The following is a 26,204-nucleotide window of genomic DNA, read 5'->3' as shown; positions in this document are numbered from 1 at the left end:
CTAAAAGGAGAAACAGGTGTGTCTGAATTCGGATTTTTCCCTCAGACCTCTAAATCCACTCATCTAATTTTAAAGAAAATATACTTCTTACACAAGACAATCCAAACTGATGCAAAATATTTATTCCAAGTTAGTTATTTTATGCAGTAGTTTTCCCCCTCAACAGACTTGTGATAACCACATCTTTTAAATCTGTAAATAATGTTATCAAAATAATCTTAATCTTTGAAATCTCACAAAAATTTATATTTTACAATCCACCCTGAATATCAAGGCTGCAAGAATAACACAACATTTCCTATATCCAAATATTTTACAGCTGTACCCAGAAAGAAAAAAAAAAGGGAAAAAACCACATATGCTTGGTTAAGGGCTAACGTTACCCGAGCAGCCAGAAATAAAATAAAATATCCAAATTATTAGCATTAATTTAATACAATTATAACTTCAACAGTCACTTTGTCATTGACAATGATTGCTTGAGCACAAGGGTGAGTGCCCCAAGGGCTGGTAGTAGAAGCTGCTGCTGCAGACCAGTGTCTCCTCCTCTCTGCACTGCCAGCTCCCACCTGTGCATTGCCCCATATATACTGTGTGTATGTGTGTTTTAAAAATCTTTCCCACCACACAAAATTCTCTCTATTAAGCAGATAACAGGGAAGAACAACAACAAAAGCTAAACAAGCCAATCGCTCGCTCTCTCTTTGGGATATGATTATTTCCCTTGTGCATGAAGTATTCAACAATAAAATAAGAAAAGGAAAAGGCAAAGAACGATTTCTTCTGTATAACCCCTAAACACACAAGCTGAGTTTACTGGGTCAGATTTAACTGTGAGCATTTATACGCCTACTTCCAGGCATCGTCATCAGATGTCTCACTGCTACTTGTCTCCGTGTCTGAGTCCTCAAACTCTGCTCTGCAAGTGCTCCTCCAAGGGGAGAAGAGGCTGGAACTTCGACTCTGCAAGAAGCCATTCTTTCCAAAGCCATTTCTTCTCAGCTGTGGTTGGCATGGGAAAAAAAGGAAAAGACCATCAGCAGTCACTACACTGGCCCAGGACCAAAAGTCACTACCCTTTCCCAGGACCTGGCAAAGGCCAGAAAGCCGAAGTGTTAGTTGCTCAGTTGACTCTGCAACCCCATGGACTGTAGCCCACCTGGCTCCTCTGTCCATGGAATTTCCCAGGCAAGAATACTGGAGTGGGTTGCCATTCCCTTCTCCAGGGGATCTTCCTGACCCAGGAATCAAAACCAGGTCTTCTGTATTCCAGGCGGATTCTTTATTCCTGAGCCATCAGGGAAGTTGGGAAAGGCCAGGCTTCAGCTCAATTTTAGCCAGAATGTTCTTTCTTCTAAGAAACTGAAGATTTCTTACAGCAGTGCTTTTTGAACTGCAATGTGCAAATGAATCACCTAAAGATTTCTTTAAAATGCAGACTGATTCAGTATGTCTGAGGTAGGGTTCAAGATTTCTTATTTCCACAAGTTCTCAGGTGATGACGATGATAGGGGAACAGAATTCTGAGTACTGAAGTCTTTATGTCAGCCTATACTTTTCCTTATAGGACTTAACATCACTGTTACTTATGCTTTAAATACATACCACCAGAACTTAGGTTCCATGAGGTTTGTAGGGACCTGGCAGTGTTTTATTCAGAGAAAGAATCTAGGCATTTGTTGAAGAAATTTAGAGAGACTATTTGGTTTCTTGGCTCTGGGTGGGGTACCAGAGGGAATCCACAAGGCTGCAAGCAGAGCAGGGTTAGCCTGCTTCCCCAGGGACCAAGGGCTCAGTCCATAACCTTGGAACATAGCCTTGTGGTTCTGAGGAGGAGTTAGAGCTTCCAGGATGAAATAACATATTGCTTTCTGTAATCTGCGAACTACTGACCGGGTTCTGTGTCCACCACTGGAGGTCCTTATGGCCTGGGATGCTCCTCTGTATTTCTACAATGGCAACTTATTGTTTTCTTTCTCAAGGTCCTTCTCACACCCTAAACTGGGACTTTTTCTCTTAGTCATTAACTGCTCTCCAGCAAAGTTTACCACATACCTGCTCTGTCTTCATGTGGAACTCTCTGAGCTCATCCTCTGTGAGGGGAAGACAATTCTCGTCATTTTCAGGATACTCCTGCCATCCCATTGCTTTCAGTAACCTAGTAGAAAAAGAAAATACAGCTTTAAGTGGGAGGGAAGCCCTTAACTTTCCATAGAAACTTTCCTGCCCAGGGACAATGGTATCCATTTAGAGAAGAAACATGGGTTTTTCTCTTTATACTCAGTAGGATAAGCTTTAATTATGACTACTTAGGTGCCTGGAATTAGATGGTGAATCTCCACAGTTGCTCTTTCCAATCTCAATAGATGCAGAAGAAGCCTTTGACAAAATTCAGCACCTATTTATGATTAAAACTCTTCAAAAAAATGGACATAGAAGGAACCTACCTCAACACAGTAAAGGCCATATATGATAAGCCTACAGCAAACATTCTCAGTGGTGAAAAACTGAAAGCATTCCCCCTAAAATCAGGAACAAGACAAGGGTATCCACTTTCACCACTATTATTCAACATAGTTTTGGAAATCCTAGCTACAGCAATCAGAGAAGAAAAAGAAATAAAAGAAATTCAGATAGGAAAAGAAGTAATGCTTTTACTGTTTGCAGATGCCATGATACTGTACAAGACAGTGTCACAAAATCACTCGAGCTAATCAGTGAATTGAGCTAAGCTACAGGATACAAAATCGATACACAGGTGCTCTTTCCAGAGCATAAGAGTTATAGAGAACTCTTATGTAGAAGCAGCAGAATAAAGAAAAGAGTCAAACTGTCCCATAGGCAAAACCAAAGAAATCTCACTGTCTCCCGTGAGCAAAATCAGCACATAGCCACATGTACCAAGGTTCCTATTTTTCTTGACTGCACAACACAGCATGTGGGATCTTACTTCCCTGACCAGGAATGGAAGCCATGCCCCTGCAGTGGAAGCATGGAGAATTAACCACTGGACTGCCAGGGAAGACGCTCTGAGTTCTCTTAATTTCATGGCATTGTAAACCCCATAACCTTGTGATTGTTTACCCCTTTTTAAGTTCCTCTGGATAGGAGCTCCTTTTCAGGAAGATACCTGGCAGGTCCCATCTGCCATCCAGTTGGCCAGACACCTTGGTTGGCTCTGTGTTCAAGGCCCTCATTTAAAGAACAGGCCTCATACCTTCAGTTCAGTTCAGTTCAGTTGCTCAGTCGTGTCCGACTCTTTGCGACCCCATGAATCGCAGCACGCCAGGCCTCCCTGTCCATCACCAACTCCCGGAGTTCACCCAGACTCACGTCCATCGAGTCAGTGATGCCATCCAGCCATCTCATCCTCTGCCGTCCCCTTCTCCTCCTGCCCCCAATCCCTCCCAGCATCAGAGTCTTTTCCAATGAGTCAACTCTTCGCCTGAGGTGGCCAAAGTACTGGAGTTTCAGCTTTAGCATCATTCCTTCCAAAGAAATCCCAGGGCTGATCTCCTTCAGAATGGACTGGCTGGATTTCCTTGCAGTCCAAGGGATTCTCAAGAGTCTTCTCCAACACCAGAGTTCAAAAGCATCAATTCTTTGGCGCTCAGCCTTCTTCACAGTCCAACTCTCACATCCATACATGACCACAAGGAAAACCATAGCCTTGACTAGATGAACCTTTGCTGGCAAAGTAATGTCTCTGCTTTTCAATATGCTATCTAGGTTGGTCATAACTTTCCTTCCAAAGAGTAAGCGTCTTTTAATTTTCATGGCTGCAATCACCATCTGCAGTGATTTTGGAGCCCCCAAAAAATAGTCTGACACTGTTTCCACTGTTTCCCCATCTATTTCCCATGAAGTCATGGGACCGGATGCCATGATCTTCGTTTTCTGAGTGTTGAGCCTTAAGCCAACTTTTTCACTCTCCACTTTCATCAAGAGGCTTTTGAGTTCCTCTTCACTTTCTGCCATAAGGGTGGTGTCATCTGCATATCTGAGGTTATTGATATTTCTCCCGGCAATCTTGATTCCAGCTTGTGTTTCTTCCAGTCCAGCGTTTCTCATGATGTACTCTGCATGGAAGTTAAATAAGCAGGGTGACAATATACAGCCTTGACGTACTCCTTTTCTTATTTGGAACCAGTCTGTTGTTCCATGTCCAGTTCTAACTGTTGCTTCCTGATCTGCATACAGATTTCTCAAGAGGCGATCAGGTGCTCTGATATTCCCATCTCTTTCAGAATTTTCCACAGTTTATTGTGATTCACACAGTCAAAGGCTTTGGCATAGTCAATAAAGCAGAAATAGATGTTTTTCTGGAACTCTCTTGCTTTTTCCATGATCCAGCGGATGTTGGCAATTTGATCTCTGGTTCCTCTGCCTTTTCTAAAACCAGCTTGAACATCAGGAAGTTCACGGTTCATGTATTGCTGAAGCCTGGCTTGGAGAATTTTGAGCATTACTTTACTAGCATGTGAGATGAGTGCAATTGTGCGGTAGTTTGAGCATTCTTTGGCATTGCCTTTCTTTGGGATTGGAATGAAAACTGACCTTGGGGCCTCATAAATCCCAAGAGAAGCCAAAGGGGCCACCATAACAGCTCTAGGAAACAGGTCTCACCCACTCCACCTTTCTAACCTAAGCCATAAATTGAGGCTGAAACTGAACTACAAGAAAGCCCTGGAAAGAAGCATGTGGAAAGCTGGGTGAATCTGTAAAGGAATACACCCAGTGGGCAACAGGCCAGCCTGTGGCACACATAGAACAAGCTGTGCTGCTGCGGGCACTTCTCTCTATACTGGAGGTGGAGGTGTCTTAAGTATGTTCAGACTCCTTGTAGGTCATATGTAGCCTTGTATCTCTGATCCTCACCTACCTGTGCTCCGCTTCCAGAGAGTGCGAGAGGCCCTCCCCGTCCTCCTCCACAGGGAGCGCGAGGCCGTTCTGGTGGCAGCCTTCCTCCCCGCTTTCCTTTGGTTCAGGTGTGCTGTTGTCCTCTGACTGGGGGACAGGAAGGGAAGGAAGGGCACATTTAGTTTAATAATCTATTGGGGCAAGGTAAGCAATCTAAGAGATTAAGGAGATGCTTTCTACCTTGGCCCACAGGTTTTCCCCACTTAAAAATGAGAACTTGCTCATCTTGCTAAGATTTCCAAAGGATACCAATTGGCTACCATCTTACCTTCAGGTTAGGTCAGCTGTGGCAGAAGTTACTAGCCGCCTATGCAGTACTGATTTTCTATTCTTCCTTACCGATTTGGACTAAAGAACCAATATGCTAAGCTTTTAAAAAGTTCCCTTTCCTAAACTTCTTCACAGCTAGGAGTGGCTATTGGACAGCTGCCCACTTAAAATGTGAGTGGAAACTGCAGGGGTGGCTTTTAAAAGAAAGCATTTTAAAAAGGGCATCCCTCTTCCGGTTTTTGGCTCTGTCCTTTCCCTAACTAGAAGGTGGATGGGAACACAAGTACCCTAGTCCAAAGTGACCAAAAGTTACAAGTTTACTGATACTACAGATGCTATTACCTCTTGGACTAGGAACCTGTTGCAAGATACAAAAACAAAAACCCTCTTCTTTTATGGTTCTGTTTGTCAGATTTTCTTCCATTACACTTAAATATAATCTTTAAAAAAAAAAAAGCTATAGTTTACCAACTTCTTACAGCAATGACCAATTCAAGACTCAAGCAGTGCTGCCCTGATTAAGAGCACCAAGTCCCAAGGCCACTATCTTTGAAATGAGCCCTAATCTGAAATACGTTGAACAACGAACTGAGCTCACTTTTATTACAAGCTGTTACTCCATAAACAAATCTCTGTACGTTTTTTTTTTAAAAAATGTACCGTATCTTTCTCTCTTAAAAACAGAAAGTACATGTATAATGCAGAAAAACACTTATGTTGCCCCAGAAGAACCCACAGTCTTACATCTTCCAACTTCTCACACTCTCTGCTCTCTGAGAAGTCTCCATTCCGGTCATCCTTCAGAGTCTTCAGGAACTCGCTCTTCCTGTCAGTAGTTCGGCGGGTCAACTTGGTGAGACGAGAGGAGCTGATCTCAATCGGAGGAGTGGTGCTGGCGGGACTCTGGGCAAACACCACAAAATAGGTTGCTCCTGGCAGTGAACGTAAGTACTGGGATTCTCTAGGCCACTTCTTCATGGTACTGCTTTCCTGAATCTGGCAGTCTGTTTATTACGGTCTTTTACCAAAAATAAACTATCGTTTTCATTTAAACAGAGTTCAGTTCTGCAGTTTTTACAGTTAAAACCAGATGGTTTAAATAGCACCTCTCTGATCTTTCTCCAGAGGCAAGCATAATGCCAGTCTACCACAGGCCAAAGACCCCACCCAGCTACCATCTATCTTTGGATGCTAATGGGAATCACCAGTAAAGAAATGACTCTGAGCTAAGAATAGCTACAAAGGAAATAAAGTTAGAGCTATACATACCACACCACTTGTCTCAGTTTAAGTAAATGGGGAATGCCAACTTCAGAAAAAAAGGCTGTTTTCCTTTATCCTCACTCACCTCTTTGGGAGAACTTAAAACTACACCACCAGCCAGTACTACTGGTTTGGTAACAGAGATTGGACTGGTAAAAGCAGACTCTCGGCTAGAGGAAAGGGGTCCTGATTTGTGTTCCATTCTGTTAGCTTTCCACGCACTGGCCTACACAGGAAGAAAGAACAATCAGTCAGAACAGCACACAGACAGAAGAAGCTCAGCTTGTAAGATCACAAAGCAAAGAGTGAAAAGTTACGTGGGAATATTACGTGGAATGTTGTGTAGGAATATGAAAGCTCACCTGTCTCAACACATTTGGGAGGTACACAACCTTGAAGGGAAAAGGTAGACAGGAATCAGAAAAGCCATGGGATATTAATAGGTATAGAGAGCTCTCGTCCAATAAGCCTGGGAGATGCTAGGCTGAATGTAGTCCCACAACAGGTTTCTTTTACTGTGCTATTTCACAAAGCACTTTCATATATGTGAACTGAGAGGCAGATATAATCTACAGTATTTTCTAAACTCATTTGACACCCCAATTTTTTTTTTTTAATGGTGTGTTGTATGTTAACCTTTGATGTAACCCTGACAAACCTCAACCCTCACAAAGTACATCAGAAAAAATGTTGTTTTCTAGGAACTCTGATGGCAGGAGGCTAGTTACAGGACAGAGTGGGAAATATAAATGGCTGGATGATCCTGGTTTAGTCCAGAAGCTCTTCCCTTGCTCCGTCTTGTGGGGTCTGGGCCCATTCTGTCCCTCTGGCCCTGGCCCCAACTCAAATGGCAACATAGTGTAGCTAGAATACTCATTTTCCCAAGTCAAACAGCCCATCTGAGGCACATCACTGAAGTGAGGCTGAAGAAAGTAAAAAAACCTGTTTTTCCAAAATGAAACAATTAGAAACAAAAGACCTCTAGGACAAAAGAAGGGTCTGAGTGAAAACAGCTTCATTCTTCTTATTAAAGAAGATACTGTAGGCTTTAGGAAACATAACAGAGTTATCTACCATATACCAGATACTTCTTGTAGTTTATTTAATCCTTAACCCAATCAGATATAATTATGATGTTGAATTTTTACCAAGAATTATACTGACATTTATGTCAGTTGCTCAGTCATGTCCGACTCTTTGAGACCCCGTGGACTGTATCCCACCAGACTTCTCTGTCCATGGGATTCTCCAGGCAAGAATACGGGAGTGGGTTGCCATTCCCTTATCCAGGTATCTTCCTGACCCAGGGATTGAACCTGGGTCTCCTACAATGAGGACGGATTCCCTGGAACCACCAGGGAAGCCTGTACTGACATTAAGGAAGTTACATAATTTGTCCAAGGTTACTCAACTGGTATGTAATACTGTTTTCCACAGTGCCTCCAAAAACAACATGCAAGCCAATAAAAGAAAGAAGCAATGACCCAACTAGAATGGAGATTAATTTTTTTTCTTTCACTGAAGAAAATCTAAAGATGGCCGCTTATTCTGGCCAAATATCAAAGACACAGTTTCCCAGAGGTGTACAGGGTCACCAGATACCTTGTCTCTGTTAATACTGTACATTATCCACCCTTTAATCAATCAGTAAAATAAAGGAAGGGGAAAAAAACCATTAAAATGAACCACATATCAACCATTTTCTTTTTAAAGTATCCTCTCCTTCCCTCCAAACCAGTCTCAACTCTCCACCTCAAACGATCACGCCTTTTCCTACTAGATGGAAGTCAGAAGTCACTATACCCAAACTCTCCCCAACCCCCTTCTTTGCATCTTAAGTTCCCTTAATGGCTCCACCCTCCCTTTCTATCATTCTACATGTTTGTTCTCATTCCTTTGTGAATTTATCAATTATTTCTCCTTTGTATCTTTAACTTCCTTTCTATTAAGTTGAAGCTAGGGGGAAAAAAAGATCTATTTTCCTTTTTACTACCATCCTTTCATTGCCAAACATTTTTGCACAGGTCAGTACCTGCTTTCACTTGCTCATTATTACTATTTAATTCCCTGTAACACACACTTCTATCCCCATTTTAATAAAACAACTCTTTCAATGAGTAAGCAAAAATTTTGTCTTCATATTACATTCAAAAGCCAGCTTTAAAAAGTCTGTTTTTGTAGAAAATAAGAGATTGCACTTTACCCATCTTTTCTGAACTCTTTTCCCTTTTTTGGGCTTCCCTGGTGGCTCAGATGGTAAAGAGTTTCCCCGCAGTGCAGGAGACCCGGGTTTGATCCCTGGGTCGGGAAGATCCCCTGGAGAAGGAACTGGCTACCCACTCCAGTATTTCCTTTCTCAATTTCCTGATCCTTCATTCTCTTCTCACCTCATAATTCCTTTCAGTCTTTTCAGTGGGTGTAGGCATACTCAGTACTCGCCAACTGGAATCTGTTCCCAGGTGAACTTACTTAGAAAAACTAGTTATTTGTTAACTGTCTAATCATTTAAGTTGTTAAAATCATGTAGCTGATAATATGACCCCTAAACTCTCACCTGAGTTTTTATAAAGACCTCCATCACTTGGCTTTAGTCTTCAAGTCCCACCACTTCCTAACTACCTGCCATCCATACTTAACCACTTATCTTTTTCCAAACACGGCATGTTTTGCCCCTCTCCCTTTTTTGGGTAACACAGTTCCTCTGCCTTCAATGCCTCACCTACTTGCTCCCTAACAAACTCCTACTGTTCTAAAACTACAGTTTGTTGACTACTTCAGTCAGTCCAGTTCAGTTCAGTTGCTCAGTCCTGTCCGACTCTTTGCGACCCCATGAATCGCAGCACGCCAGGCCTCCCTGTCCATCACCAACTCCCGGAGTTCACTCAGACTCATGTCCATCGAATCTGTGATGCCATCCAGCCATCTCATCCTCTGTCGTCCCCTTCTCCTCCTGCTCCCAATCCCTCCCAGCATCAGGGTCTTTTCCAATGAGTCAACTCTTCGCCTGAGGTGGCCAAAGTACTGGAGTTTCAGCTTTAGCATCATTCCTTCCAAAGAAATCCCAGGGCTGATCTCCTTCAGAATGGACTGGTTGGATCTCCTTGCAGTCCAAGGGACCCTCAGGAGTCTTCTCCAACACCACAGTTCAAAAGCATCAATTCTTCGGTGCTCAGCTTTCTTCACAGTCCAACTCTCACATCCATACATGACCACTGGAAAAACCAAAGCCTTGACTAGACGGATCTTTGTTGCCAAAGTAATGTCTCTGCTTTTCAATATGCTATCTAGGTTGGTCATAACTTTCCTTCCAAGGAGTAAGCGTCTTTTAATTTTCATGGCTGCAGTCGCCATCTGCAGTGATTTTGGAGCCCAGAAAAATAAAGTCTGACACTGTTTCCACTGTTTCTCCATCTATTTCCCATGAAGTGATGGGACCGGATGCCATGATCTTCGTTTTCTGAGTGTTGAGCTTTAAGCCAACTTTTTCACTCTCCACTTTCACTTTCAACAAGAGGCTTTTGAGTTCCTCTCCACTTTCTGCCATAAGGGTGGTGTCATCTGCATATCTGAGGTTATTGATATTTCTCCCGGCAATCTTGATTCCAGCTTGTGCTTCTTCCAGCCCAGTGTTTCTCATGATGTACTCTGCATAAAAGTTAAATAAGCAGGATGACAGTATACAACCTTGACGTACTCCTTTTCCTATTTGGAACCAGTCTGTTGTTCCATGTCCAATTCTAACTGTTGCCTCCTGACCTGCACACAAATTTTTGAGGCAGATCAGGTGGTCTGGTATTCCCATCTCTTTCAGAATTTTCCACAGTTTTTTGTGATCCACACAGTCAAAGCTGCCAATACTATATTCCAAGTACTTAGAATGGCATGAAGTCTGACTCCAAAACCAGAATTCTCATCTTCCTCTTTTTTATCCTTTATCAAGAAGGAAAGTATTCTGGGGCAGTGTAAACAGCCCTAGCTGAAGTCAGACAAATCTAGTTGAAGAATCCTGACTCCATAATTTTTTTTAGGATTTGAAATAGCTCAACTGGAATTCCATCACCTCCACTAGCTTTGTTCGTTGTGATGCTTCCTAAGGCCCACTTGACTTAGCATTCCAGGATGTCTGGCTCTAGGTGAGTGATCACACCATTGTGGTTATCTGGGTCATGAAGATCTTTTTTGTATAGTTCTTCTGTGTATTCTTGCCACCTCTTCTTAATATCTTCTGCTTCTGTTAGGTCCATACCATTTATGGCCTTTATCATGCCCATCTGTGCATGAAATGTTCCCTTGGTATCTCTAAAGAGATCCCTACTCTTTCCTATTCTATTGTTTTCCTCTATTTCTTTGCATTGATCGCCGAGGAAGGCTTTCTTATCTTTCCTTGCTGTTCTCTGGAACTCTGTATTCAACCTCACATTACATAATTTTGTACATCCTAGGATTAAAGTAATATTTTATGCAAAAGGCCTAGTGAATGTCCTGGAACATAGGAAGATGTCAACAAATGGTAGTTCTTCCTTTCTTTGTCACTTCAAAACCCAATTCAAATATGACCTCATCTGTAAAGACTCATGAGGACCCTCTCCAAGAAGGCAGTACAATTATTTTTCATATCTGTCTCTTCACTATATCTCAAAATAAACCCTTTGAGATTGTTTTTGTGCCTCTAGTGACATATAGCTTTTAAATACACAGATCCTTAATGTTTAATAACTGTTAAACAGAGAGAAAATGAATGAATGGATACATCCACATCTGCCTATTAGTCATCTCCTCTCCCCGTAGTAGCCTACATTCAAGAGTCCCAGAACCACTCACATCAACTTCTCCCTGAAAACTCTGCATTCTTTCTTCTCTAACTTCAGTGAAATGGTTCCACAGTTATCCCAGTTTCCGGGGGAAGAATGCTCAGTGTCCTGTTTTCTTCCTCTTATTTGCTCCCCACTGTGTGCCATCACCACCCCTCTTCTCTGTTACTTGCATCACATCCCTGTTCTGGCTTTACTGCCTTTTGCAAAGGCAGTTAACAGCAGACTTTACACTGGTTTTCCTATCTTCATCTTTTCTGAACTCAATTCTCCACAACAGGGCTAAACTGATCTTAAGCTCTGTGTTATGACTTTTCTCTTTGTCACGTCTTCACCCACAGAAGATGTGAGACCCCTGAGGCTATGACTTTGTCTCACTTATTTTCTTATTCTTCTTCTACAGTTTAACATAATGTTTGCAGATATTCCCAATGAAGAAACACTTATGAAAACTTTTTAAACTCTCAGAAACCCTTAAAAGACAGGCAGTACTACCTTCATTTTATATGATGAAGTTGAGGTTCAGAACATTAGAAACTTGTTCAAGCTTGTATTATAAAGAAGGACTTAAGTGTTATCTGCCTACTCGAAAATCCTGCTGTTAAATTTCCATGCTGGGTTCTTTCTTTATAGGAGTTGCTCTCTTGACTGAATTCACATTCTTTCCCTTCTGTATCAAAAGAAATTAATATTCTGCTGCTGCTGCTGCTAAGTCGCTTCAGTCGTGTCTGACACTGTGCGGCCCCATAGACGGCAGCCCACCAGGCTCCCCCGTCCCTGGGATTCTCCAGGCAAGAACACTGGAGTGGGTTGCCATTTCCTTCTCCAAAGCATGAAAGTGAAAAGTGAAAGTGAAGTCGCTCAGTTGTGTCTGACTCTTAGCGATCCCATGGACTACAGCCTACCAGGCTCTTCTGTCCATGGGATTTTCCAGGCAAGAGTACTGGAGTGGGGTGCCATTGCCTTCTCTGATTAATATTCTAAACCCCTTTTAAAAATAACAACACTTGTCAATCAGTGTATTCTTCTTGGGTCATGTTCCTTTAATGACCTTTCAAGTAAATTTAAAGTTGTCCCCACAGGCTTCTTCCTACAGATTTTCTTCATCCTTTCACTCAACTGTTCTAGCACCTATATTGTTTCCTTTTACTGTCAAGTTTCAAACATGCCACTACCTTCATTTCCACCCACATAACTATAGAATCCTCTGAAATCTTGTTTTTCAGCCCTACACTACTGTCCTAAAACCTTAACTCAAAGTCACCAAAAACTTTCTAACTGCTCAGGTCCAAACCCCCTCTTTTCCGTTATTGCCCTTGTCAGCAGCAACTGACAAATGCTGACAACCCTGGCTGCTATCTTAAACTCACCCTCGCAGATTTGTGAAAGCATACCATTTTTTCTATGTCTGAGTACAATTTCTTAATCCTATTAACTACGTTGTTATTTTCCTAATATTTATCAAATAATAAGCATTTTCCCAAGTCTTATTTTCCTATTCTTTACTCTTCTTCTATCCTCTTTCCCTTGGTGATCTTCTCTACCCTGACAAGTTTCATTATCACTAGGATAATGACCATCAGTTCTGATATTTTTCCAGTACTACCAGGCAGTTAGAATGGTTCATTCATTATCCCTCAAATGTGCCCACTGTTTCCTATTTTCAAAACATTTTACTTAACCACCTCTTCTAATCTGTAGTACTTTCCAGACTTTTTCCTGACTACCTAAATCTTGACTATCCTCTAAAAATCCATTCAAATTACATTTTTTCAGTAAAATTTCCCTTGATGGTTGTAGTCTAAGCTGATCGTGCTCCTCTGAATAATGTAAAGAGTGTTTTAATTTAGTTGTTCCAAATCTGTTTAAGATTTGTTTCTAGGATTTGTTATTTTATTTCATATACAATCATATGACCTTATACTCTTGTATCTTGTCATCCCAATTAAACTTTCAGCTCATGGGGGCTCAGGACCAATGATGTACTTCTCTGTGTTGGTCTTAAAACCTGTGTTTTGAGTCTCAGTCGTGTCCGACTTTGTGACGCCCCATGGACTGTATCCCACCAGGCTCCTCTGTCCATGTAATTTCCCAGGCAAGAATACTGGAGGGGATTGCCATTTCCTCCTCCAGGAGATCTTCCGGACCCAGGGATTGAACCCACGTCTCCTGCACTGGCAAGACAGATTCTTTGCCACTCAGCCACCAAGCCTAAACAAGTGTTGGTGCCTAGAGAAAAGTGAATTAATGCTCACTAGTATTTTCAATAACACAGTAAACTCTGTTTCCTTGCAGTGGCTACAATTTATTCAAGCAATTATTGTGTGCCTTTGTGAGAATGCTAGGGATACAAACATGAAAAAGACCTGAAACCCTTAAGGAGATTACACCCAGTGAAGAAACAGATACAATAAATGTCAAGATTAGAGACAGAATGCTATTCAATCAGCTACAAGGCTTAATTAGATCTTTAGACGAATGTATGGCAACCCACTCCAGTACTCTTGCCTGGAAAATCCCATGGACGGAGGAACCTGGTAGGCTGCAGTCCACGGGGTCGCTAAGAGTCGGGCACAACTGAGCGATTTCACTTTCACTTTTCACTTTCATGCACTGGAGAAGGAAATGGTAACCCACTCCAGTATTCTTGCCTGGAGAATCCCAGGGACAGAGGAGCCTAGTGGGCTGCCATCTATGGGGTCACACAGAGTCGGACACGACTGAAGCGACTTAGCAGCAGCAGACGTATGTGATAGAAAAGGATTCACAGAGAGGATGACATAAACAGGAAGGAAAATCTCCTAGGTAAGAGAAAGAAAGGGCAGTAACATATAAAAGATAGCTTGGGCTTAGACTATATAGAATTATACATGCCAATGCTAAGGAGTCTAGACATTGTATTATAACATCAGTGGTTGCTTAGCTATGACCCATGGGCCACAACTGGCTTGAGGCCTATTTTTATATGACCCATAAGCTAATTTTTTTTTTTTCATTTTTAAAGGGTTGGGGAAAAAAAGAAAAAGAGAATGTTACCAAAAGGTCATATGTCATTGTGTGACCAACAAAGCCTAAAGTATGAATTATCTGGCCCTTTACAGATAAATTTTAGCCTGCCAGGCTTCTCTGTCCATGGAATTCCCCAGCCAAAAATACTAGAGTGGGTTGCTATTCTCTTCTCCAGGGTATCTTCCCGACCAAGGCATCAAACCTGGGTCTCCTGCATAGCAGGCAGATTCTTTTACATCTGCCACCAGGGGATCCCTAAGTTATCCAACCGCTGCTATACTGATGGTATGGGATCACTAAAGGGACTTAATGGGAAAGGATGGGATATATTCAAACTGCTTTAGGATAACCATTCTGACAGTTCAGTGGAAGATAAATACAGAGAGATGAGGCAATAGAAGGTACACTGAAATAATAAATGTGAGATGACAAAGACATAGGATATCATGGAGGAAAAAATTGACAGAGACTTTGTAACTGCTTGGCACAGGGGAATGAGTGAGGAGGAGGAGGAATGAAGCAGCAGCCATGGTATTCAGCTCACTGATAGATAAATGTTGATATTATTAATGAAAACAGCACATCAAGAGAAGCAGGTTTATAAGATGAAGCTAGAGTATGAGAGGCCTACTAAACATGTAGTTGACAGCAGTAGAGAGTTTGGAGACAAGAGTAAAATACTATACATATAAGTTAGTGGTACCAAATGAATATCTGGTGAGGGACTCAACAGGAAAAAACAAATTTACTAAGTTCTTATTTATTCATCCCACCTTTGCTGTATAAGGTTCTAAAACTGATTCCAAATCATACCTTGGATGGAGGTGGTACAGGCTTAGGAACCAGGTTCTTATAGACACTTGGAACCATGGTTGACGATTTGTTTCCATTTGCATGGTGAGATCCTGGTGAGGTGAATGCAGCAGAGAAGGCAGCAGCAGGATCTTCTTTGGAAACTTTTTTGATGACTAGCATTTTGGAGGGTTGCTTGGCACTAGGTGGGTTTTCTGTGAAACACAACAGTGGAGAGCAAAAGAATGTCAAACCTTTTGGTTAACACACAGCATAGTTCAAATGAAGGCCTCACTTTCAACGAAGAGCTAAGAGTTGTGACTAAGTGACAAACATTTCCTGGTGTGCACTTCATAGATATTCTCAAGAGTGACACTACTCAGGAACCATAAGAACAAAGGCAGTATGTCAAACACTTGATTCTAAATTCATACTCAACCAAAAAGCCCGAAGATACCAGCAATCTTTCAGGCGTATAACATGCCTCATGTGCAGTGTGATCACTCAGGCATATACCAAACAAGAATATATCCAAGGGTAGCAACTCCTGTCAGCATGAGAATAGAGAGAGTAGAGAAAACTGGAAAAAGGAGTCTGCTATGGGACCTTCTGATGAGGCGAACTGGAGCAAAGCTATTCATTAACAAAAGGGAAGTGGTATAGCAACTGCCCTTAATCCCGCAACTCAGAATCCAAACCCAGTATTTAGATACACTAAAGCTGTCCTAGTAAGATGCCTGGCTACTGAATAACACAGGAACTAGGAGAGTACAATTTGTAAATGCCAAACATCCCAATGCTACAGAATCAGGTTTGGTTTGAAATATACTGATTTGTCTAATAACTTTTTATAAAGCTAGTTATTCCCAACATATACATATAAATGTGTGTATTTATAGGTTTTCCCCTACCTACACAACAATCATCATTTATAATTGCCAAAAACAAGGATACCACCACCACAGTCAGCAAACAGAACCTGGCTGAACAAAATGTTCTATAGGATGTGGTATTATTTAGCCTATCAAAGAATACTTTAGAATCTATTTGCTTAAAATCTGCTTTCAAATTCAGGGTTCTACAAGCTCTCAATTGTCTTTATTCTGACTCCACTACCTTTACATCCCAATGGTATTTTTGGGGCGGGGGTGGGGTGGGGGCAGAGTAACAGTTAATAGGTGTTAGTTACCATGTGCAAATGGATGAGATGAGAAACCAGAGATAAAGAAACAAACAAAAAAAGAGATAAATTTTTCTCCTCTCCCTGCTAATAAGATAAATTTAAAGTTTTGCCTTTAAAATGGCAAATCTACCTACCCCACACTCCAGAAGGGGTCCCAATAGGTCTGCATGGCTGATTCTGTTTGCCAGCTTCTGGATTCAAAGAAGGCTAGGAAAAAGGGTATATTAATGATTGATATAGAAAGCTAATCATTTCAGCACTTTTTGCAAAGTAGCCTTCATCATGGAACCTATCAAATAACTATCAGCAGCACTTATTTAACTCTATATTCAGAATTAACAAACAGATATTTTGAAATGCCAATCAATAGGTCTTACATTAATCTCAGGCTCTTGTGGCTTTCATTTCCTTTAATATAAGAGGAGTAAAAAATTAAAAAAACAAAACAAAAACACTGTGCAAATTCTCATCTTCCTATAGGATATATATATGCCAACTAAGGAGAAAGCTGAATGAACAAGAAAGTATATCACTTTTTTCATATTTAAAGAGCACAATCTGGTCAGTGAAGTGTGTAATATCCACAGCATTTTTAATAAGACTGCTTTAGGGCAGAGGCACCTCATGTGCTAGGACTGTGCTGGGAATTTACAAAGGCCATTAAGAAGAATCCTTATCCCCACAAGGGACATGGTTTTCCTAAAAAGATAAACTTGCAGCCGAAAGCACAATAAAAGGTTATAGGTGCTATGATAAACGTTCACATTAGGGAAGGAGTACTAAGGAAGGAATAGTCAATTCTACTAGAAAGAGAAGTTCTATCAGAACAAGTTTCATTAGAGGAGTCCTTAATGATGAACTCCTAGGCTGGAAAATGGGTGATTCCAAAACAGAATGCTCAATGAACACCAAGACAGGAAAAACATGAAAAAGAATCAAATACTCAGAGATCTGCACACAGTTCAACATCAGTGCTAGGGAATGAAAGGACCTTTCTTTGGGGAAAGAGATGTCTGGCAAAATAGGAAAGTGCCAGATTGTGGAGCAGTTTTAAGGGAGGTTGAATCTTATTCTTTAGGAATGGGGCTATAGGATCCCCTCGCCCATTTTTATTTTGGCAACTACTTGCTGGTTTTGTTTTCTCCTTAGGAGATACCTAATGTCTGGCTGTGCTTCTGTTTCTGTGGTGCAATACAATGATCTAATTTTATCATCCTTTCTTTATAAGCTATTATATATTCTTCCACTATTCAGTGGTAGAATTCACATGGAAAAGACAGAATACATGCTTGTTTCTAGGGTGGGGTATCATTGTGAACTCACAGCTTTGATCATATTTAATTTTATTTAAGGGCTTCCCTGGTGGCTCAGTGGTAAAGAATCTGTCTGCCAATGCAGGAGATGTGGGTTTGATTGCTGGGTCTAGAAGATCCCCTGGAGAAGGAAATGGCAATCCACTCCAGTATCCTTGCCTGGGAAATCCCACGGACAGGGAAGTCTGGCAGGCTGCATACAGTACATGGGGCTGCAAAAAGAGCTGGATATGACTTAGTGACTAAACAACAATGGAAATCAAACACTTGAAATTATTACCCTTAATTGATGCATGAAACATCCCAAGTTTGGCCAGTGGGGAACCTCTTCAATTTGGCTTCTGAATCCTTTTGATACAAGCCTAGCCATCTTTATTTCTTTACTATGTAGTATAACAAAACATTCTAAGCTTATCTTATAAATATCCTGTCCAGAAATGGCATTTCAAGACCACGATCTGGGCACTAGGGACATTATTATGGTACTGGTCATTGTGTTCAGTACTTTTTAGTGGACAGAGCCTGGAAATGCACAAACATGTGCATATACACACATTTTGAAAGATGAAATACCTCATGGCTTAGTGATATTTCCAATTCAAATTGAGGGCATTGGGCTTTTTACTAAACATCTTCTATTTCTATCTGTATTTCCTTTCTTATACCTCTGATTTTCAAGGATACAAAATATCAACAATATGATTAATAAAAATGATCTTACACAATGTTTGTGACCTTTATAAATGAAGATAAGTGTGACACAGTATAAAATGCTTGGCTCACATTTTCTTTGCTTGAGTATCCAGTTAATTCACTGGCTTGGGTTATAAAGCTTTGTTGTCAAAGTATATCTGATTTTTTCTTTGTTCTAAGTCACTTGTTCTTTGTGTCTTGATATACAAAGGATGACTGGTCTGGCTGTCCTTTCAATTTGTAGTTTCAAGTCTTACTGTATTTCATAAAATTATTCTTGAATTACACTTTTTAGCACTTACATTTTTCATTGTTATTCTTTTGAAGGGTGAGTTTTTGGATTTTTTTTGGTCAAATTACCGCATCTCTTTTTCAATTCTAAATCTGAATCTGTTTCAGTTTCATTTAAAGTTTCCTTTAATTCTTCGAAAACACTACTGTTTATTGTCTTGTGCTCTTTGTTTAGTCTTCATTTTTCTGAACTTTTATTGTTTCTTTCCCAAGTTCTAGCACTGCGAATTTTTCTGGTTATGTTTTTCTTGTACCATTTATTCAAATTGTAAAATAGCAGGTTATGGTTCCTATCTGTATTGTGCACATCTTGCAGGTGTACTTTGCATGGGCTATAGAAATGATATTCTGTTCCTTACTATCTTGATCCTTTCATGTTGTTCCATTTTTATGTGATCAATTTTTGTGAATGTGGATCAAGATAGCTTTGTTATATCACTCTTATAGCTCTCTCTTCTGTTGTTTCCATGGAGTGCTCAAAAGGACTATGGCATACTTTCTTTGATATCCTAGCTCACCACCCCCTCCCCATGCATTTTATATAAACCTCTTCTTCCCTTTGTCTCTATTGTCTGTCTCTGCAGCTCAGTCTGGATTCTATTTCCAACAGTTTTGTTCTCAGTGAGGGGCTTTTGTTTTGGAAGGGAGCACTGGCTAGTTATGATTAAAAGGGATAGAACTCTGTGCTGGTTATCATTTTACTGCCTCTTGGTTCCAGTCATCCTTTCTGCTTGTTCTATGTAAATTTATCTGGGCACTTTAAAAAACTCCCTTTGTTAATTTGCTGGCACGGTAATCTCATCAGTAGATAGCAAGGACAGACTTTTGCTTCTTGCCCCTGTGTGCTCACTCAGCAGACTCCTGTAGCACCCTGCTCCTGCTCTAAGCTGGGTTCTAAAGTACAAGTGAGTGCTGACTTGAGTGGTTTTACAGCACTGACATCTCCCATGAACAGCTTTATGAGGTACTCTAAAGGGCATATTTCCAGTATGTTCCCCAAAGAAGCACCTTACCAACTGCTCTGCCATTCAGTGAACCACAGCTAAGCCCTTCCAACAAGATCTTGATCTCAATCTTGGGAGTGGTGATGGGGCAAGAGAGCACTCTTGGGCACTCTGTCTTAGCCCTAGGGTCAGTGGCAGCTCCTTGTATCTGCTAATTCGCTACCTTAGAATTCTATATATTTAAAAAATATATTTATTTGGCTGCATCAGGTCTTAGTTCTGGCATGCAGGATCTTCACTGTGTCATGCCAGAATCTTTTGTTACCTGCCATGCATGGACGTTAGTTGCAGAGTGTGGGCTGTCTAGATGTGGCACACAGGCTTAGTTGCTCCACAGCATGCGGGATCTTAGTTCCTCAATCAGGGATCGAATTTGCATCTCCTGCACTGCCAAGCAGACTCCTGACCACTGGACCACTAGGGAAATCCCAGAACTCTGTATTCTTTATATTATTTAGAGTTCTCTTTACTTCTTGCTAGCCAATCACTCATTACCATATCTTGTTAAGTTCTTTATGTTAACTTTCCTTGGTCAAATTACTCAAAGATTTCTCTCTCCTAATCAATCCACTTAGACCCTTCAAACCTTATCCCAGAATACCTCTGTATTTACTAGTTTTGGGGATATGGAAAACCGCCCCTAATTTCTAGCTGCTGTTCTCAAATGTTCTCTAAGCTTTCCAGAACAATTCCTGGCTCTTATGAAAATCTGGGGATGCTCGATGCCCTATTGTTTCCTTCAGTTTCTCCTGCATAAATGCTAATACCTAATTATCATTCAAGTTTTATAGCTTTCAGTAATTTGCCCCTATGCTGCAATACCTCACTTTATTTAACTGTAGGTGATGTCCATGTAGTTTCTGGCTCTTCAATCCTGTAATTTCAGACTTAGAAGTAATACAAAGAATTCCTATACATCATGCATTTAGAGTTTCATGTCTCCTGCTTGGCTGGCAGACTTTTTACTACTGACACACCTGGGAAGGCTTTCTAGAGTGTCATATAGATGGAATCATGCAGTATGTACTCTATTGTGTAAAGTTTCACTGAGATTCGTCATGTTTCATCCAGTCATTCTTTTTTTATTACTGAATAAGTAGTCCATTAAGAATCCATCTGCCAGTGCAGAAGACACAAGAGACTAGATTGGGAAGATCCCTTTGAGTAGGAAATGGCAACCCACTGCAGTATTCTTGCCTAAAAATTCCATGGACACAGGACCCTGGCAGGCTACAGTCCATGGGGTTGCAAAGAGCACGGCATAGTATTAAGTAGTCCATTACATGACTACACCACAATTTTTCTATTCCTGTTTCTACATTTAAATTGTTTGCTGGGAATTCTCTGGGAGTCCAGTGGTTAGGACTCCATGCTTTCACTGCCGAGGGCCTGGGTTCAATCCCCGGTTGGCGAATTAAGATTCTACAGGCCACATGGCATGGCCACCAAAAAAAAAAAGAAGTTTCCAGTTTTGTGTTATTATGAAAAAAATTACAGTAAATGTACATAGACTTCCATGCCTCTTTAGTAAATACACAGAAGTGCAAGTACTGGGTCACCAGATTTATGTTTAATTTTATAAGAAACTGCCAGATTTTCCTCTTCCCAAAATGGTAGTACTACTACACACACCTCCATGAGAGCTCCAAGTACTCAAAAATGTCACCAAAGTTAGTGTTTTCAGACTTTAAATATTAGCCAGTCTGTTCAGCAATATCTCATAGTGGCCTTAATTTAAATTTCCACACTTCCTTTATGACTAATGACACTGACCATTTTTTCATGTGCCTATTGGCCATTCTTATATCTTCCTTGTGAAACATTTGTTCAAATCTTATTTATAATTTTAAAATACTGATTTGTAGGAGTTACTCACATTATGGCTACAGGCCCCTTTTCAAATCTATGATCTGCAAATATTTTCCTGAGTCTGTGAGACAAGCAGAAGTCCTAAGTTCTGATGAAGCCCAATTTATCAATGCTTTCCTTTATGATTACTGCTTCCTAGGTCAAAGAAATCTTTTTTAAAAATCCCCTATGTGAGAAAGATATTCTCCTAAGTTGTCTTCACTTCAGGCTTTACCATAGGTCTATAAACCATCTCAAATTCATTTTTTATATGCTAGGTGATAGGAGCAGAGAAGATATATACCCATACCTGTGTGTGTATGTGTTAGTTGCTCAGTTATGTCCAACTCTTTGCAACCCCATGGACTATAGCTCGCCAGGCTCCTCTGTTCCTGGAATTCTCCTGGCAAGAATACTGGAATGGATTGCCATTCCCTTTCTCCAGGGGATCTTTCCTACCCAGGGATCAAACTTGGGTCTCCTGCATACAGGCAGATTCTTTACCATCTGAGTCACCAGGGAAGCCCGATCTATACCTAAGAGAAAGTATAGGTATAGATGGAGAAGCCATCAGAGAAGCTACCCTAGTCACTCAACTGGTAAAGAATCTGCCTACAATGCAGGAGACCCCAGTTTGATTCCTGCATCAGAAAGGTCCCCTGGAGAAGGGATAGGCTACCCACTCCAGTATTCTTGGATTTCCCTGGTGGCTCAGATGGTCATGAATCCACCTACAATGTGGGAAACCTGGGTTTGATCCCTGGGTAAGGAAGATCCCCTGGAGAAGGGCATGGCAACCCAATCCAGTATTCTTGCCTGGAGAATCCCCTGGTCAGAGGAGCCTGGCAGGCTACAGTCCATGGGATCTCAAAAGAGTCGGATACGACTAAGCATACACATACTTGCAGCATCTATACCTATATATAGATAGATAAACAGTTCCAGCACAATTTGTTAAAAACATTTCTTTCTCCACTGATTGGCTTGCTTTGGTACTTCTGTTGAAAATCAAAGGAACATATTAATGAAGGTTTATTTCTGGGTTCTCTATTCTGCCGTACTATCAATCTATATGCATAATAATGTCATATCATTTTGATTAGTGTTGCGTTATACAAAGTCTTCATGTTAGGAAGTATAAATCCTCCAACTGTTCTTCTTTTTCAAGATTGCTTTAGATATTCTAGGTCTTTTTATTTCAATATAAGAAAGCATGCTTGCTGGGGTTGTACAGTCCATAGAACTGATGTCCTAACCATGTTGAATCTTCTAATTCACAGCCTTCCATTCAAAATGTATCTCTTATTTAGATCTTTAATTTCCCTTGGCAATATTCTGTGGTTCAATATTAAAGTCTCTCACATCTTCTGTTAAATTTATTCCTAAGCAGTTTTCAAAGGCTTTTTAGAATTTTGTAAAAAACCCTCTGTATACATATAAGCTGTTGAGTTCTTATCTGTGGATTCAATCAATTGCAGATCATATACTGCAACTATAGTATATACTACTGAAAAAATCTCCATACAAATGGATATGCAAGCTCGAACTCTTGAACAGCATGTTGTTCAAGGTTCAACTGTATATAAAAATACGACTTAAAAAAAAACTAACGCTGTAGCCTAAAACCTTGTTAATTCGTTAGTCTTTACAATTTATGTAAGCAACCATGTCACCTGTGAATAGAAACTTATTTCTTTCTGTTAATTTATAATGCATTTTCTCTTTCTTGCCTTACTGCACTTGTTAGGATCTCCAGTACAATGCTAAATATAAGTAGTGAGAATATACATGTTAATACTGCTCCTGGAATTAAAGGGAGCTCTGCTCTTACTGGAGAATTTGGTAAGACTCAAAGCCATGGCTACACTGTTGTACCTTCTCAGAATCCCTTCTCTCCACAAATTTCTTACTCTCAGATTCCACACACATTAAAGCCCAAATCCTACAAGACTACCCTCACACCTGGCTCCTTCTTCAAGGAACAGTGTACCATGCATCATCAATTCATTCTCTTATCCTTGGAAGGTAATATCAAACTGCCAGGAACAAAGCTCTCAACCACATTTACTAACAGCTACCATTTAAAAATATATGTGCCAGACTTTTCTGGCAGTCCAGCGGTTAAGAGACATTTCTACTACAGGGGGCGCAGATTAGATCCCTGTTTTGGGAACTAGGATCCTGCATGCTGTACAGCATGGCCATTTAAAAAAAAGAAAAGAAATTTTATTCTTTCTTGATATATCCCATTCTTTTTCAACTAATCACTTCTTAATCCCCCTTACTGCTATTCCACACACCTCCTCTCTGAATATATTACTTTCCTTGGATGATTTTGTCCATTCATAAATCTCAACTACCACCTCTGTTTCCAAAGGCATACCTCTAATTTACCTCACCCATCTCTTTGGTACTAAGACTTCTTTATCTTCTACCCTTCAATTCTGCTCCTCCTGCATTTTCTTTTCAAATGATTACTTCAGTTCAGTTCAGTTGCTCAGTCGTGTCTGACTCTCTGCGACCCCATGAATCGCAGCACGCCAGACCTCCCTGTCCATCACCATCTCCCGGAGTTCACTCAAACTCATGTCCATCGAGTCGGTGATGCCACCCAGCCATCTCATCCTCTGTCGTCCCCTTCTCCTCCTGTCCCCAATCTCTCCCAGCATCACAGTCTTTTCAAATGGGTCAACTCTTCACATGAGGTGGCCAAAGTACTGGACTATCAACTTCAGCATCAGTCCTTCCAATGAACACCCAGGACTGATCTCCTTTAGGATGGACTGGTTGGATCTCCTTGCAGTCCAAGGGACTCTCAAGAGTCTTCTCCAACACCACAGTTCAAAAGCATCAATTCTTTGGCGCTCAGCTTTCGTCACAGTCCAACTCTCACATCCATACATGACCACAAGGAAAAAACATAGCCTTGACCAGACGGACCTTTGTTGGCAAAGGAATGTCTCTGCTTTTAAATATGCTATCTAGGTTGGTCGTAACTTTCCTTCCAAGGAGTAAGCGTCTTTTAATTTCATGGCTGCAGTCACCATCTGCAGTGATTTTGGAGCCTGAAAAAATAAAGTCTGACACTGTTTCCACTGTTTCCCCATCTATTTCCCATAGTGATGGGACCAGATGCCATGATCTTCGTTTTCTGAATGTTGAGCTTTAAGCCAACTTTTTCACTCTCCTCTTTCACTTTCATCAAGAGGCTTTTTAGTTCCTCTTCACTTTCTGCCATAAGGGTGGTGTGATCTGCATATCTGAGGTTATTGATATTTCTCCCGGCAATCTTGATTCCAGCTTGTGCTTCATCCAACCCAGAGTTTCTCATGATGTACTCTGTGTATAAGTCAAATAAGCAGGGTGACAATATACAGCCTTGACGTACTCCTTTTCCTATTTGGAACCAGTCGGTTGTTCCATGTCCAATTCTAACTGTTGCCTCCTGACCTGCATACAAATTTTTGAGGCAGGTCAGGTGGTCTGGTATTCCCATCTCTTACAGAATCTTCCACAGTTTATTGTGATCCACAGAGTCAAAGGCTTTGGCATAGTCAATAAAGCAGAAATAGATGTTTTTCTGGAATGCTCTTGCTTTTTCGATGATCCAGCAGATGTTGGCAATTTGATCTCTGGTTCCTCTGCCTTTTCTAAAACCAGGTTGAACATCTGGAAGTTCACGGTTCATGCATTGCTGAAGACTGGATTGGAGAATTTTGAGCATTACTTTAGTAGCGTGTCGGAGAAGGCAATGGCACCCCACTCCAGTACTCTTGCCTGGAAAATCCCATGGATGGAGGAGCCTGGTGGGCTGCAGTCCATGGGGTCGATAGGAGTCGGACACGACTGAGCGACTTCAGTTTCACTTTTCACTTTCATGCATTGGAGAAGGAAATGGCAACCCACTCCAGTGTTCTTGCCTGGAGAATCCCAGGGACGGTGGAGCCTGGTGGGCTGCCGTCTATGGGGTCGCACAGAGTCAGACACGAATGAAGTGACTTAGCAGTAGTAGCAGTTACTAGCATGTGAGATGAGTGCAACTGTGTGGTAGTTTGAGCATTCTTTGGCTTTGCCTTTCTTTGGGATTGGAATGAAAACTGACCTTTTCCAGTTCTGTGCCCACTGCTGAGTTTTCCAAATTTGCTGGCATATTGAGTGCAGCACTTTCACAGCATCATCTTTCAGGATTTGAAATAGCTCAACTGGAATTCCATCACCTCCACTAGCTTTGTTCGTTGTGATGCTTTCTAAGGCCCACTTGACTTCACATTCCAGGATGCCTGGCTCTAGGTCAGTGATCACACCATCATGATTATCTGGGTTGTGAAGATCTTTTTTGTACAGTTCTTCTGTGTATTCTTGCCACCTCTTCTTAATATCTTCTGCTTCTGTTAGGTCCCTACCATTTCTGTCCTTTATCAAGCCCATCTTTGCATGAAATGTTCCCTTGGTATCTCTAATTTTAAGAGATCTCCAGTCTTTCCCATTCTGTTGTTTTCCTCTATTTGCACTGTTTGCTGAGGAAGGCTTTCTTATCTCTCCTTGCTATTCTTTGGAACTCTGAATTCAGATGCTTATGTCTTTCCTTTTGTCCTCTGCTTTTCACTTCTCTTCTTTTCACAGCTATTTGTAAGGCCTCCTCAGACACCCATTTTGCTTTTGCATTTCTTTTCCATGGGGATGGTCTTGATTACTTATTATTCACTAATTCCTTTTGAATAGAAATCTTATTTTTTTATTTTAATTTTTGTAGAAATCTTATTTTTCACCCTTTCTTCTCTAGGTACAATGCCATGGTTTCCATTCT

At 41.0% G+C, this 26,204-nt stretch overlaps 1 protein-coding gene across 5 annotated transcripts in view; it reads right to left on the bottom strand.

Annotated features, from left to right (window-relative positions):
* Window positions 1–100: 100 nt before the first annotated feature.
* The window catches only part of GPBP1L1 (GC-rich promoter binding protein 1 like 1), a 72,844-nt gene continuing 46,740 nt past the window's right edge, over window positions 101–26,204 (bottom strand). For 4 of the 5 annotated variants that reach the window (XM_070368147.1, XM_070368146.1, XM_070368145.1 and 1 more), the window contains exons 6-13: window positions 16,383–16,455; window positions 15,087–15,280; window positions 6,816–6,845; window positions 6,539–6,679; window positions 5,935–6,093; window positions 4,883–5,007; window positions 2,056–2,158; window positions 101–1,002 (exon numbers count right to left, since the gene is read on the bottom strand). In XM_070368147.1, coding sequence (XP_070224248.1) covers window positions 850–1,002; window positions 2,056–2,158; window positions 4,883–5,007; window positions 5,935–6,093; window positions 6,539–6,679; window positions 6,816–6,845; window positions 15,087–15,280; window positions 16,383–16,455 — 978 coding nt within the window. In that variant the 3' untranslated portion in view covers window positions 101–849. The remainder of the gene's footprint in view (window positions 1,003–2,055; window positions 2,159–4,882; window positions 5,008–5,934; window positions 6,094–6,538; window positions 6,680–6,815; window positions 6,846–15,086; window positions 15,281–16,382; window positions 16,456–26,204) is intronic. The other variant, XM_005894210.3, reaches the window with a different exon arrangement.

Source organism: Bos mutus, chromosome 3 (assembly GCF_027580195.1).
Source record: "Bos mutus isolate GX-2022 chromosome 3, NWIPB_WYAK_1.1, whole genome shotgun sequence".
NCBI lineage: Eukaryota > Metazoa > Chordata > Mammalia > Artiodactyla > Bovidae > Bos > Bos mutus.
This window is presented reverse-complemented; position numbering and strand designations above follow the sequence as displayed.